At 35.6% G+C, this 15,611-nt stretch overlaps 1 protein-coding gene across 38 annotated transcripts in view; it reads left to right on the top strand.

Annotated features, from left to right (window-relative positions):
- Positions 1 to 13,849, top strand: part of adgrl2a (adhesion G protein-coupled receptor L2a) — a 112,475-nt gene extending 98,626 nt beyond the window's left edge. For 4 of the 38 annotated variants that reach the window (XM_048171837.1, XM_048171833.1, XM_048171835.1 and 1 more), the window contains 8 exons: positions 1,381 to 1,425; positions 2,070 to 2,096; positions 3,495 to 3,663; positions 3,781 to 3,909; positions 5,901 to 5,997; positions 7,610 to 7,738; positions 8,722 to 8,739; positions 11,528 to 13,849. In XM_048171837.1, coding sequence (XP_048027794.1) covers positions 1,381 to 1,425; positions 2,070 to 2,096; positions 3,495 to 3,663; positions 3,781 to 3,909; positions 5,901 to 5,997; positions 7,610 to 7,738; positions 8,722 to 8,739; positions 11,528 to 12,288 — 1,375 coding nt within the window. In that variant the 3' untranslated portion in view covers positions 12,289 to 13,849. Of the gene's footprint in view, positions 1 to 1,380; positions 1,426 to 2,069; positions 2,097 to 3,494; positions 3,664 to 3,780; positions 3,910 to 5,900; positions 5,998 to 6,919; positions 6,975 to 7,609; positions 7,739 to 8,721; positions 8,740 to 10,022; positions 10,076 to 11,527 lie in introns of those variants that run through there. The other 34 variants (XM_048171846.1, XM_048171845.1, XM_048171840.1 and 31 more) reach the window with 21 other exon arrangements.
- Positions 13,850 to 15,611: the final 1,762 nt, after the last annotated feature.

Here is a 15,611-nt window from a genome sequence, read left to right as displayed (position 1 = left end):
GCGAAGAGGGAGATCTCTTTCTGTGGCGGAAAAGTACAGAAAAAGTGTGTTGGTTGACCACACAACTCTTTTGGTTCTTTTTGCTGGCATGGCAATGCATGTCTTACTGATTCTATTTAATAATGTATGACATATTTTTATTGTTTTGCAATTGTGATTTTTTTTTTTTTTTTTTTTTTTTTTTTTTTAAGATGTTGTTTAGTTGTTTTTTTAGTATTTTCCCAGTGTGTTTCCTAATGTTTATGGCACATTCCATGAATTGGCCTGTAAAACATTTAGATGTTAAAATAGTAGCTAGCTTGAAAATGTCTTTTATGGTTAAAACATTTGCTAGGTTTTTTTTTTTTTTTTTTTTTTTTTTTTTTTAAGAAAGAAAGAAAGAAAAATAATAATATTTAGATGTGTCATATTTTACACTCAACCCTGTTTCCACACAATTTCCCTTATATTACAAAAATGTAACGTTCTTTAACACAATGTCATGCAAGAAGTAAAATATTTTACTGCATAGAGGGAAGACTTTTCTCATTTTTTTTTTTTTTCTTTTTTTTCTTTCTTTCTTTTTTTTTTTTTTTTTTTACTCAAAGTAGTGTAAATTGTAGTATTTACTGCATCCATTAAGCTCAACTATTCAATCCTGTTACCCAAGTTATTATAAGATAAAATGTCATTTATTTGGTAACACTTTACAATATGGTCTTATTTGTTATCATTAATAAAAAATAAAAAAAATGTTCATTGTTTGTTCATGTTAGTTCACGGTGCATTAACTAATGTTAACAAATACAACTTTTAATTTAAAAATGTATTCGTATTAGTAAATCTAAGAAGAATAACTGCTATAAAAATATTGTTCATTGTTAGTTTATGTTAACTAATGTTAAGAAATTTAACCTTATTGTAAAGTGTTTTAAGTGTTTAAACTCAAGATTTTAAAACTTTTGCCATGTCCCAAATTTTGGTAACAAAAGTTTTTGCAACACTTTAACCCTGTTCATAAAAAGAGCCTTTATATGTTTTGGATTTGATATATGACACTGATTGCATTTAATGTGATCTTTCAAACTTAACACACAGCCATTGGGGAAATATGCATATTTTATTCGATTTAACAATGATATAAACATGAATAAGATGCTTGACAAATATATTGCTCGCAGGCATTGTGTCGGCCGTATGTTGTCTAAATTCCTCTCCACCCATCACCACAGGGCAAGATGAAACAATCCACTAAACTCTGGGCTCATTGCAGCATGTTGCATGTTCAGCAAGCTAATCTGCAGCATTTCGTTTCATTTCTCTGTTTCCCATTTCCCCTTGTTTTTCTCTCTCCCTTTTTTGTCTTTCTCTGTCCTCTCTCTGTTCTCTTACCCAAACCAGTAATTATCGCGTCTGTGATGGCTATTATAATTCTGATTTGCCTGGGTAAGATTCACCGTCCACCGTAACTTATGTCACTCATAAAACATTACTGCTGCATTAAATAGTGTAAAAAGGCAAAGTACTGGCACATTTGACCTGAGAGAACCATCTTTAGTCACTTTACAATCCGAGATAGGGCAATGCAGCATGGATAAATTAAATGCACTTTCTGTGAAAAGAAAGGAAATTTACAGTGGCAGTAAAGTTTTATGAAAAGTCTTGCCATGTAATCATCAAGTGTGTTAAAGACAACGTGAAATCACAAAATATCTATCTATCTATCTATCTATCTATCTATCTATCTATCTATCTATCTATCTATCTATCTATCTATCTATCTATCTATATATATATCTATATATCTATCTATCTAATCTTATGGAAGTTAAATACATTATAATGCAGTTTCATGTTGTCTTAAAGAATTCATAACCTGGACAGGTACATTTATTCTGGGAATTTTGTCTTTTACCCAGCTGAGGACAAAATCTAACACTTTTTTGTTGTTGTTGTTGTTGTTGTTGTTGTTGTTGTCCAGCCTCATTTGCATTTTAACTTCAGAATTCTTACATTTGGACTTTTATGCTAATCCAACTGATTTGCCTGATCTAATGTTGTCTCTCTCCTCTGCTGGCCATGCTCTCTAGCTATGAAGATAATAAACCATTTATCAAGTAAGAGCGTTAGCTAGACATCTGTGCCACAGCTTCATGGTTGCTCCCCTTGTCATTTTATTGTCTGTTTGCTGGGCTCTTCCAGAAGCGCTGTCTCTCTCTCTGTGCTTCTCATGCGCGCTGTCCGTCTGTCTGTCAGTCTGTGGCTTAACTGGTTTCTTAATTTTTATTCCGCCTGGACCGTCTTAAATTGCTGTACATCTTAACTTCATACCCTCATATCCTCAAAATCGTCATACCCATAACACATTTTACCCTGCCATCCCTCACCTTTCATGTTATCCTCTCAACCTACCATGAAACACTTAGACCTCCTCACACTGACTCATGCACTTCCTCTGGCAAACCTCCTATTATTATTCAACCCTCAAAAACCATACCTCTCATTTTCGAATACTTCAAACCCCGCCAATCATTTATACCTCTCATACTCCATCCATCCATAGATTACATTTACTGTCATCTAGCACTCACTTAAAGTTTGTCTTTAATGACACTAATAATTAAATAACACTGTTAAGTGAAATATTTTTTTTTGCTTATGGCAAAATATATGCAACTTTTTATACCTATGCATTATAATAGTATGGTGTTAAAATTCACTTTTGCATTTAAAAAAAAAAAAAAAATCACTTCTATTGAGTGGTATTATTTTATAAATTATTTCTTTCTTTTTTTCTTTCTTACTTATATTTTTATGACACAATAGTATTTTAATATTTGTCATTAATCAGTTATCGGCCATATATGAAAATAACTATTGGCTTATCCATACTGGACAGAGTTTTATAACCAAAGCATCTCTAGCTCTATCCATTACGCTCATTTATAGATCTCAATGCACTTATACTGACGGACCCTCAAAAAAATCATTATACCCCAAAGCCCTCCTATTCCTCATGCCTTCAAATCCTCATATGTTCATTTCTCGTTTCATCTCTCATCTCTCCTCTGATGAAAGCAAGCTCTATCTCTTTGGTTCCTTAGCCAGCCGAGACCTGTTGTCAGCGCCTCCTCCACTAAAATGGACCAATCAGAGATGATTACTGCTCTTTCTCTTTCCCCTCCGTCTGAATGCAGCCCAGTATCATGCGTCTTTACCCAGTAGTGTGGCATGCAAAGAATATCTCCACACTCCACTGCCTCAATACTGATTAAACCTTCTTTATGATAATCCCCTTTTCATATGGGATTGATTAACCTCTCAGTGATATGTTCCACTACATTTCCCATCTACTTGTGCCTAAGATGTCAGTCCAAATGATTTTCAGGACCTGTGTTTGATTTGTATTCTTTTACTAATATTGTAGATGAAATGCCGTAATGATTTTTGTTCTTTGCTGAATGAAAATGTCCCTCTCTCATGCCTCATCGTTTCTCTTTTATTTGCTCTCTAAGGTCGTGGGTCATGGGCGGCTTTGCTCTGCTGTGTCTCTTGGGCCTGACCTGGTCATTTGGTTTGTTCTTCATCAGCGAGTCATCCGTCGTGTTAGCGTACCTCTTCACTATCTTCAACACTTTCCAGGGCATGTTTATCTTCACCTTCCACTGCCTGCTTCAGAAGAAAGTAAGTGCTTCCTGAAATATATTGTTTTACCAGAGCTGCGGCAGCAGTTGATTTTAACAAGAAGTGCATGTTAAAAGTTCGCTTGGAAAAAAAAGGAAACGTTCCTTTGAACTGCAGGTTCGGAGAGAGTACAGCAAATGCCTCCGACACACGTACTGCTGTAGCGGGATCACGACAGAGAGCTCGCACAGCTCCACAAAGACCTCAACAACACGGACAAGCGCTCGCTATTCCTCTGGTACTCAGGTACAAACACTACTGACCCAATTTCCATTGTTTTCATTTCAACGGCTTTTACTGCGACGTTCAGTTATGAGACACGTTTCATATTGGAATGAAATGAAACTCTCTGAGTGCTTCTATCTGCTCTAGTACTGCAGCACGGATCTTTTATGCATGTTTTTTTTCTTGTTTTGCAGACAGATTTTAGAGATTTTATATCAATGTATGATGGATTGTATTATATAGTGAATCATAGCAATAGCCCAATGTTTAGATAGTGTTCTGGTATACTATAATATTTACTTCTTAAGCTGTGTTATGATGTGTCCGCATCTTATGCAACATTTATGTTGAAAATATCTCAATTTTACTGGGATAAACAGCAATCCTTCTCAGCTAAAAAAACTTCTCAAACAAATCAAAGTAATTAAGTAGGGTAAGATGTCCCACTTAAGAAAGGTGTGCATTTATTTGAAATTATAACACAGACAGAGATGAGTTTAGCTTATACATGATGATGATGATGATGATGATGATAATGTATCATCCAGTATATTATTAAATCACATAAATGGAAAACATGAAATTGAAAATCATGAAAATGGGCGATCTTGACCCACTACTAGGGTAATTATTTATTTTCTTAAAAGTGTTGTGAATGTACAACATTAAAGGATTAGTTCACTTTCAAATGAAAATTTCCTGATAATTTACTCACCCCCATGTTATCCAAGATGTTCATATCTTTCTTTCTTCAGTCGAAAAGAAGGAAAACATTCCAGGATTTTTCTCCATATAGTGGACTTCAATGGAGCCCCAATGGTTGAAGGTCAAAATTACAGTTTCATTGCAGCTTCAAAAAGTTCTACACGAACCTAGACGAGCAATAAGGGTCTTATTCTTATTTTCTAAAAAAAATTCTCTATTTGAATTCTAGCAGTGTAGACACTGCTAAGTGTATTTTGCCCTCCACAGGTTGAAATAATTGTTATATACTTGCACTAGCATATTGTATATGACAATTTAGTTCAAACTTTGACCTGTGGAGGGCAGAAATACACTTAGCAGTGTCTACACTGCTGGAATTCAAATAGAGAAGGAGAAGAGAGCTAGTTCAAGATGAGCATTTATGGTTAAAACGTATAAATTTGTTTTTTTTTTTTTTTTTTTGTTTGTTTTTTTTTTAGAAAATAAGCGATGGTTTCTCTAGATAAGACCCTTATTTATCATCTGGGATCACTGTAAACTGTGATTTTGACCTTCAACCGTTTTGGCTCCATTGAAGTGCATTATATGGAGAAAAATCCTGTAATGTTTTCATCAAAAACCTTAATTTCTTTGGACTGAAGAAAGAAAGACATGAACATCTTGGATGACACGGGGGTGAGTAAATTATCAGGAAATTTGAATTTGAAAGTGAACTAATCCTTTAAGTCAACATTAAATCAGAGTATAGAGTATGCAGTTGCTTATAAATTACACAATTTTAGGAAAAATATACAGGTCTACATTTTAAATAATATAAAACCAGAAAGAGAGTCACTAAGGGGGACATTTTACCTCAAGGGTTTAACTTTAACTTTTCACATAAAAACAAAAAAATACTGTCCTTAAATTCCCCATTAAAAAAAACAAAAGCAAAACAAAACTTCAATATCAAACATAAAATAAACTCACTATCCAAAGACAGTGAGTTAGCAGGCTGGATATATGTTCAATAATACCGTGAATGTGTGATTCAGTGACAAAAATGAATTGCTTGAAAGTGATTGAAATGGCTCAGAAAAATGAAGTTGGTTCTGAGAAAAGCTATCATTTGTTTGTAGATGCCACTTACCTTGATATTTTGTTATAAATGTATGAATGTCATTGGATCAGATAAGTACGACTGAAGTGTCCAAAAGCATCCGAATACTTTTTGGGGTCACTGTACACATCAGAAAAAGATGTAACATGCAATTTTTCCCTCTCAAAGATAGTGATCAGTGTTTCATGGCTGTTTGTTCATCTAACAGAGTCGAATCAGAAGAATGTGGAATGACACAGTAAGAAAACAGTCTGAGTCCTCTTTCATCTCAGGAGACATAAACAGCACATCAACCCTCAACCAAGGTCAGTCATACACCCAAACTCATTTAATCTCTGTTTCATGGAAACTTTTTCTCTTAATAGACTGAGACAAAATGAATCAGTCATCCATGTTTAATTACATTTCTTTGACCATATTTAATAATATTTTAGTATTTAATTTACATCCCATTTAATCAAATTTCTTAACATCCAATAATTTTGGAAGCTCTGCACTCATGAGCCCATCATTTTCAATGTGAATGAAATATCAAATGCTGTTACTGAATTTTTATTTTAAACATTGAACTCTTTACAATTCTAACATTTTATTTTAAGTTAAACCAAGCTTGCTTCAGAAATATGATTGATATTTATGTATAACTAGATTTTTATTTAACTGATAAACTTGAGAAGAGCATGATTACTAGAACACATGCAGCAGTTTCTATTTTAAACCACTCATTTGTGATTTTAGTGAAAGTCAACATGAAACAGTGTTCGCAACCCTTTTACTAATGTGATGTGACATATTTGTCCGATAGCGAATTAATTAGATGGTGAAAAGTGGTCTCTGTATGACAGGTGGTTGGAAGGGAGGGAGTGAAAAATAAGAGGGATTGGTGTCATCAGCCAAAAAGGAAAGTCGTTTCAGAGGCAAAGCAAGTTATTACATTTTGATGAAAGCTTATGATGCCAAACATTTTTTTTTTTTTTTTAACATGGACCAATGAATCGTTTACGAAATCATCATGAACTGATGCATTGAGAATGTAAATGGGGTCAGCTTTGATTTCATGTTGACTTTAATAGAAAATGAAACGACTAATGTTAATTTAAAGACAGGAAGTCAGACAAGCCCCTTTTGGGCCTGTTTTACACAGCTACAGTAGTGAGTCAGTAGAAAATGTGCCCTCGGTCAGCTATTTCAAGGATTTAGGAAAAAAAACTGTCATTTATTATTTAGCCAGGGCTGAAATGCATGTGATGAGAAGATGATGTTCAACTCTAGCTGACCTGCGGTAAGGCTGTATTATTCAGAGCCGTTTGCTTTGGCTTGCTCTAAAACACTCAGCATGCTTTTAATGCACGCGTTCAAGCACAAAACACAAAGGTGAAAAAAACAAAACAAACTGCTATTTGTCTTTCTGTGCTTCAGTGTCTCTGTTCAGAAACAAAACAACAATGACAGTTTTTATTTGCAATATTCATATCACAAATATATATATATATATATATATATATATATATATATATAGACCAAGTTATAATAGTAATAATTTTTAGCATAGACTATTTTAGCAGAGATCTTAAATTAGTAAGAAGTTGTGCCCAGTATGGTAGTTAAATTTAAATTTTTTTTATTTTTTTTTTGTTTTTTGCCATTGACAAATATCCATCCATCTATTTTCACAACTGATTGTCCTAGGATGATGAAGCCTATCATTGACAAATATTGTTAACATTTAAAATTGGAGATATGCATTTCTTAACATTAATTTGATTTGATTTTAGCAAGTAGTTACAATGACATTTTACATAAGCTAGGCTATAAAACATCCATTTATTTCATCACTACCGTTTTTCTTTAGAACAAATTAAATAGTCATCTTAGAGGTCATAATCTTATTTGTCCTCTTCTTTTTTGTCGCTTCAGGAATGACGGGCAATTATCTTCTTACTAACCCTCTTCTGAGACCACAAGGCACTAATAACCCCTACAACACCTTACTGGCTGAAACTATCGTATGTAACACACCAACGGTGCCAGTCTTTCACTCTCCAGGTGTGACTACTAATCCACTACACTCCTTTTTGCCCTTCTGATCTTGTGGTACTATGTATCACTATGAGTATTATCAGAGTACTAGGTAGTATCAGACCCTCTTGTGCTGAGAAATCATTCCAATATACCAGATACAATAGGCTTTATATATGTGACCCTGTACCACAAAACCAGTCATAAGGGGCATTTTTTTAAATTGAGATTTATACATCATCTGAAAGCTGAATAAAGAAGCTTTCCATTGATGTATGGTTTGTTAGGATATGACAATATTTGGCTAAATATACGGCTCTTGGATATGGCTATTTGAAAATTTGGAATCTGAGGGTGCAAAAAAATGTAAATATTGAGAAAAGTTGCCCAATTGAAGTCCTTAGCAATGAATATCCATTTACAAAAATACATTTTTTATATATATATTTAAGGTATATCAAATACATCTTCATGGAACATGATCTTTACTTAATATCCTAATGATTTTGGGCATAAAAGAAAAAATGATAATTTTGACCCCTACAATGTATTGTTGGCTATTGCTACAAATATACCCATGCGACTTATGACTGGTTTTGTGGTCCAGGGTCACATATAAAAACAGCAAATGCACCTTTTTGCAGATAGTTCCCATTCAGTTGGTCACGTTCGATGTACGTTGGACAGACTGACGAATATGATTCCTATTCAGGGAATGATTGTTACCTTTGTAACCGACACGTTCCTCTTCTACAGAAATTGACCAATTGCTCAGACATTAAAATTGTAGTTCTCATTGTGTGGTTTTACAGCACAGATTAAACTAAATTTTCCTCACTATGAGACCATTGTGATGCACACAAGATTATTTTATTTATTGAATATTGATTTTTAAGCAATAAAATGTACAGCAATTCAACTTTGATTCTTTTCTCTTTTTTTTTTGAGTGACATGACACTGTTAACTGTTTGTGTCTTGTTTTCTCTTTCCCCTTCCTGCACACACTCAGTGACCTACAGAGAGACAAGTATGCAATCAGTTTTAAATTTGCCCATCAAATGTAATTGTTTTACCATGATTTTATCAGCACAACTCTTGCACACTCAGTGGCCATCAACAGATCATCCGCATATTGTCAGCACATGGTTCAGAAATCATTAGAATGAGGAAATGTTGCTCTCAATGAAACAATACTTTCATCACCTCTGCATTTACAACTTTGGGATGCTGGCACGATGCATGCACATTGCACACACACAATTAAGAAGTCTAAATGTACACACATCATTCTGAATGGAGATTTTACTGAAAGCAGTCGCCTTCTCTCTTTGTTAAATACGGTCTCGTTGGACATTAGGTTGGATTTATTCAAATACTTTCTTTTGAGTTCATTGGCTACAAATGTTGAGGCCAGTCTGTATAATGTGCAGTTACAGCCGTGCCTTTATCTGCATGTTACAAAAGCTTCTATTGCAGCTTATATAGTCAGAATTTAGAAACCTTTGGCTAATTTTCTGCTTTCTTTCTTTTAAGAACTATGGACAACCTGACATCTAGAAAGTATCCAAATACTTGTCTTTTAATCTTTAGTTTTATTATTTGACACAATTCCCATTTTCGATGTTTTGTTTTAAAATGCTTTGTTTTAAAAATACAAATACCATTTGTTTTAATGTTTTATTATAAAATGCAAATTTTATTTATTTAATTACCCACCCACCCAAATAGTGTCATTTTCTTGGTGCCAGTGTATATTCTCTGTTACCCTCCTCCTACAGTTTAACACATCTCTCTGTCTGTTTACGAGTTTGATGAGGAATTCTGTCAGAAAAAAATACCCTCATGTTTCATCAGCCCTTCTGTCTCAATATCCAGCAGAAATCTCTTTTAAACTCCCTTTCCTCAAATTACTGTCCCTCTTCTGTTCCCATCTGCCATCTCCTTCCTTTGCCTTGTCATTTCTGTGGAGAGGTTCTAAGAAGGACTGTGTCCGAACCGCCCACCGTGGGCTCTCATAAGATGCAGTTAAAGATTATCGCAGCTCAATGCAGACGGCCACCCATTCACCAGCACGCAAATGAGCTCAAATTACCACATAAACCCCAGTCCAGTAAACAAACCCAACTGTGACATTTAACGGAGGGAAAAGGCCTTAATTGTGATGTTAATTTAATTTGCAAACTTTGCTTGCGCCAACGTTGTAATTTTGTCTTTGTTTTATCTTCTTTTTTTTCTTTCTGTTAGTGATAACTCATCATGTTTTACAATAAATCATTTTCCTTTTTGTTTTGTGTTCTTTTCGTTCATCAGCAGCGCTCAGGTCTGCTGGCCTGAACAGACAGACTTGATGTGAGTTGTTCAGAGTGAGTTTTCTCTCTCCTGTCTGTTGGATGCTTTCGCTTTCATTCACTCTATGTAGTGTGGAAATTGGCTGTTTGTGTTGTTTTTATTTCTTTATTTATTTTTTAAAATTTGGCTTTTTTCCGTTACTTTCAAACCCTTCACCCCCACCGCCTTAACCGCTTCAAATACAAGCTGATGTTGATGAATTCTGTGACTGTCACCGCTCTTTCATCTGTGAATACACATGTGCCGCTCTCTCATTTGTGTCTGTGATGTTTGAAGCCTACCGACTGATTTTAATGTTGTTTAGGATGTAGTTGAAACTAGTGTTCTGAAATTGGTCATTGTGAATTGTTTTTTTTGATTGAAGGAAAATTCAGAACCACAAATTGGGAGGAATTCACAAATTAATTTCACAAATTCACAAATGAAGTTGTGCTTGTACCTGCCAATTCAGTACAGAAATTATCCAAATATATTATAGCACCTAGTTAAATTGGATTCCGAGTCATTTGCATATAATCACACTGAAAGTATTTTATTATACTTAGCCTATTATAAGTGTTTTAGTACACTTATTTAGAATTTTCTGTCTTGTTTTCCAGTACAAATATCAAAACATTCTTAAATCAATATACATTTACTTGAGAAGAAATATTACATAAAATTTTAAGTCTTGTTTTCTAAAAAGGTGTCAAAATTAAGTGAGTTTATGATTAAAACAAGAAAAAAAATTAGGCAACATGGTCAGAAAAATAGACTTAATTCAAAGGGAATAAAAGATTCTTTTTCTTACCCCATTGGCAGATACTTAAACTCATTGTGGCCACAAATTAAGAATTTGTTCTCTTGTTTTTGTAAATCGTGGACATGAATTAAGAATTCATTACACAATTTATTAATTTGTTCCCTAGTTTTAGTAAATCGTGGCCATGTTGAATTAATTTATTCCCTCATTTTGATTTAAAAAAACTAGGGAACAAATTATTACAACATGACCTCTATTTAGTAAATCGACGGAACTAATTATTATATTGTTCACACTATTTAATTAAAACGAGGGAATGAATTCTATTCATGGCTACATATTTTTTTTCTGCATGTCATGTGCAGGGCTCCGTAATTTTTTATATTTTTTTTCTGAAACAAGACTTAATGTCTGAATTTGCTTCTTAAGTAAGTGTATCTTTATTTAAGAATGTTTAGATATTTGTACTGGAAAACAAGAAAAGAAAACTGAATACTTAGAATACTAAGAAAATCACTTTCTGCAGGGAATTATTTAGTGAATTCACCCCTTAAAGTTGTGCATGCACAGACCAAAATTTTTCATTTTTTTCCAGATTTTAGCATTTCTGCATTTGACTCAAATGCAGGTCCTAAACAGCATTAAACATTTAAATGTAAGTTTCTGATTTTGCGAGAGCTAACGTTTTTTTTTTTTCTTTCTTTTTTCTCTTGTGTTGTTGCAGGACACTCGGTGACCAGCGGCAGAGATACGAACACGTTCGGTACTCTACCACTCAACGGCAACTTTAATAACAGCTACTCACTTCATAACTACAGCGATGGCGTGCAGGTGGTGGATTGCGGGCTCAGTCTCAATGACACGGCCTTCGAGAAGATGATCATCTCAGAGCTTGTGCACAACAACCTCAGGGCCGCCGAGTCCCAGATCAGCACCAAAAAGGGGGCGGGGATCAGCAGAGGGGAGGAGCCTGTGGTCGCGGAGACATCGTCCCTGGTGCAGGTGGGCGGGGACAGCGAGATGGATGGTCTGGGGCTGCACCACACGCATCCCCGCACGCTCGATGCCCCCCTCATCCCCCAGCGAACTCACTCGCTCCTGTACCACACGCAGGAGAGAGCGAGGGCCGACATGGAAGCTTCGCAACCCCACAGCTACATCGGCCAGCTCCCGCCTCCGGCCGAGACCGCCTTGCCCTCCCCCAACAGAGACTCGGTGTACACCAGCATGCCAAACCTTAGAGACTCGCCGTTCTCGGAGAGCAGCCTAGACATTGGCCAGGACCTCTCGCCATCCAAACATAGTCCGAACGAAGACGTTTACTATAAAAGCATGCCCAACCTGGGGTCAGGCCAACAGCTGCATGCGTATTATCAGATGAGCAGAGACAGTAGCGAGGGCCTCATCATCCCCGTCTCTAAAGACGCTTGTGTCCCCGAGGGGGACGTACGAGAGGGACAAATGCAGCTGGTCACAAGCCTTTAAAACAAACTATAAGCACCGCCCACCATGTACACAGCCCCGCCCATCCACCGATGGCAGAGTGGTCTTCCTTTTTTAGCCTCCCACATAACTGCACACTTAATGGAGAAGTACCGCTACTGTCCAACGAGTTACAGACAGGCCCAGACGGAATCTGCAAAGTTTTTAGCACATTTTCTGTGCTGATTTTAGACAGAAATTTGCAGTGGAATAGACACAAGAAGCTTATGCCTTGTTTTACAGTAAAAATATCTAAATATAGTAAACTGAGCTTAATTAAGAGCTTTGTTTTGAAGGAATATTTCATGAATATTTTTTTTTTCAATAATTAAGAAGGTTTTTGCTTAAAAGAAGAAATAAACAAATAAATGATCATCTACCAAAGGAGTGAGAAATATAATCTTAATTTAAGACAAATTGTTTCAAAGCAAGATAAATAAATGTGTTTTTACTGGAAAACAAGACAAAAAAGAACATTAATAGGGAAAATAATTCTTGCAATTATTAATTGTTACCCTGTTATTGGTAGCTGAATGTATCCACGATTATTTAATAAACAAACATACAAGTGTCACATGATGTGTACAGTATAACTTTGTGAATGATGGTTTTATGCAGAAATCTGCAGTGTTCTTGGATTGCAGATTCCATGTGGGCCTGGTAATAGGAATACAGTTTCACAGAAAAAATAAAATGAAGCCAAAAAAAAAAAAAAAAAAAAAAAAAAAAGTCTTTCTCGTTCCAGTGCATACGTTTCTCAATGGATGTACATATATGTTCACATATTTCTCTTTTGAATGCAGTTTTGATTTTTCTTTATTATATACAACAATGGAATTTCCAGGACCTTAAGACGTGCAGAAATTGTCCTGAATGAAATAAAGGAGTTCTGTAACACCCTTTACAATCAACAAAATCCCATACAACATGACCACTAGCAAACAAGCCCCAGGCCTTATATTTTCTCAATCATACACGGAACTGTCAAGGGTAATGATATAACATAGAACAATATATTTTGTTGTATTGATTGTGTAAAATAAATTGCTATAAAATAAATAACATCCCTAAATATAAAGCAAATGAGATTTTGAAAAGGAGATGACTATGTAAAAAGTTCAGAAGCTTGTTTATGATGATGCAATTGGTGGATAACCTCATGTATGCTGCAAAAGACATTGACATTCATCTGTCCTGTTCATGAAAATGGGTTTGCCACTTTAGATCAATTAGATTATAATGTTCTCATGCCTTGCACAAATTTATTTTGTGCAAATCTGTGCAAAGCATGAAAAATGTAGTGACTGAAGGTCACGACTGAGCTTGGAGTAGAACCTTCTTTTTTAAGGACTATTACTGCAGCTGAGGTTGGATATTTATTTATTAAATTATTCTTTAAAAATAATACTTTTGTGAATATTTTACAGCACTGGTCGACGTAGTTCATCTTCATAAGCATAATTAAGGAACCCATCTCTGATAAACATGTTAAGGAGCCCATCTCTACAAAGGATGTAAAGTTCTACACTTGTTTAACAATAAATAAATGTGAATTTTTGTCTAACTGAAATGTTTAATGCCTTTTTTTTTTTATTTATACAACTGTGATTAAAAATATGAGTGTGTATTTACTTGTTTGAGTAAAGATATGGACACAGAAAGATTGCCAATCCATTTTAAAACTGAGACAGTATTTCATTGGTGTTTTATCTCAGTGGTTTGGCATGTTTATGCTATTTAAGCTGGTGATGCACATCAAAGTGAAAAGCACTGTAAGCGGATACATAAACTGCAATATGAACCCTCATAAACAGCCTGAGAACAGTTTGCTGCATTATAGCTAGAGGGCAGTGCACGAGGGAATAGCAGGTTCATTTACTGGATGAAAACTGCAGTTTATGAAGTTTTGACCCTGTCTCTCTCAAGTCCTGTTTCAAACTATTACTCTTCAGAAAGTTTCTTTCAGACAACTCCATGTACTGCACCTGGTGATGTAGCCTCTAAATTTTCCCTGTGCCTCTTTGAAATGATCTGAAATCCTCACAACTTGTCAGAAGACATAAGAGTCAATCACAGTAAAAACAAATCTCCATTGCATTATGGGAAACAATATTGCACACAGTGGGCCTCATTTATAAAATGTTGCATAGAAACAGTCCTACATTTGATCTTATTTTATCATTTCTCAATTATGCATACGTGTGATTCAAAGAATAACCGAATGCACAGAAAATGCACGTATGCCTCTCTTTCAGATGTGAAATCTATAAATCGCAAATGATCTTGAACTTGCGCGTAGCTGAATGGTTTGAGTTATTCATCTTGTAAATGATGCCTAAATGATGTAATTTACATTTAAAAATCATCATCCAAATCATTTAATTTAAAATGGAGAGCTGTAAGAATAGCTTAGATTTCCCAAAACCTGCAATACACTGACAAGGAAAAGTATGTACGTCTGCTCAGACCCTGACGTGGTGCTAAGCACTTTTCCACGTCAAAGAGTGTTTTTTATAAATATGAGAGTTAGTGTGGATTTATACGTTGTAACCATGGTTCTCTGAGAAGGGGAATGAGACACAAGTTGACTGTGGTTCACGTGAGCTGGTGTACGAAGCATGTGTGTTACACACCAATCTTGATTGGCTACCACCACCAGATGATGTCTGGCAGAATATAAAAGGATCCCAAAAGAGAATGTCATCAACTTTGTATTGTCTAAGGAAGACGTACAGGCATGCTAGAAGTATGGCAACACTACGCAGTGTATAGATCCCATGGTTACAGTCATAACTCAGACATTCCCTTTTGAAGCAGAACTTAACATTACATCATGGAGTTGACATTATAAGAACAAAATACCCACTACGCCATACTGACAAATGCCTCCTCATCTGCTCTCTCAGCCAGCTAAGCTGTGGCCCCAGGTTGCCATACCACACACCTATTAATCAGGAACTAACAGCCTGTGGCAAAGAGGCAGCTCAATACCCCCTATTATTCTCTATATCTTCAGGGGGTAGAACTGTTAAATAGATCGCAGACTCACTGCATCTATCACCAATAAGGAGGGGTAGGTTCGAGGACTGCCGCTTGGACCCTCAGCTATAGTTCCAAGTGCACTACTCCCATGGAGCAAATTATTATATCATCCCATCCTAAAGACAGAGAGAGGTCTCAGGAGAACCCTGTCCTCTAAACTGCTTTCTCTACTTCAGGTAGACCTACAGTCACCTGACTATTATTCCACTGGAAGGGCCAGAGTGGCCGGCGCTCTCATACCATTCTTTACCAAGTAGCTCTTGTCAGCTGGTAGTTGCCCATTC

Source organism: Megalobrama amblycephala, linkage group LG21, assembly GCF_018812025.1.
Source record: "Megalobrama amblycephala isolate DHTTF-2021 linkage group LG21, ASM1881202v1, whole genome shotgun sequence".
NCBI classification, from domain to species: Eukaryota; Metazoa; Chordata; class Actinopteri; order Cypriniformes; family Xenocyprididae; genus Megalobrama; species Megalobrama amblycephala.
Note: the sequence above shows the minus strand (reverse complement) of the source record. Positions and strands in the feature narration are given on the sequence as shown.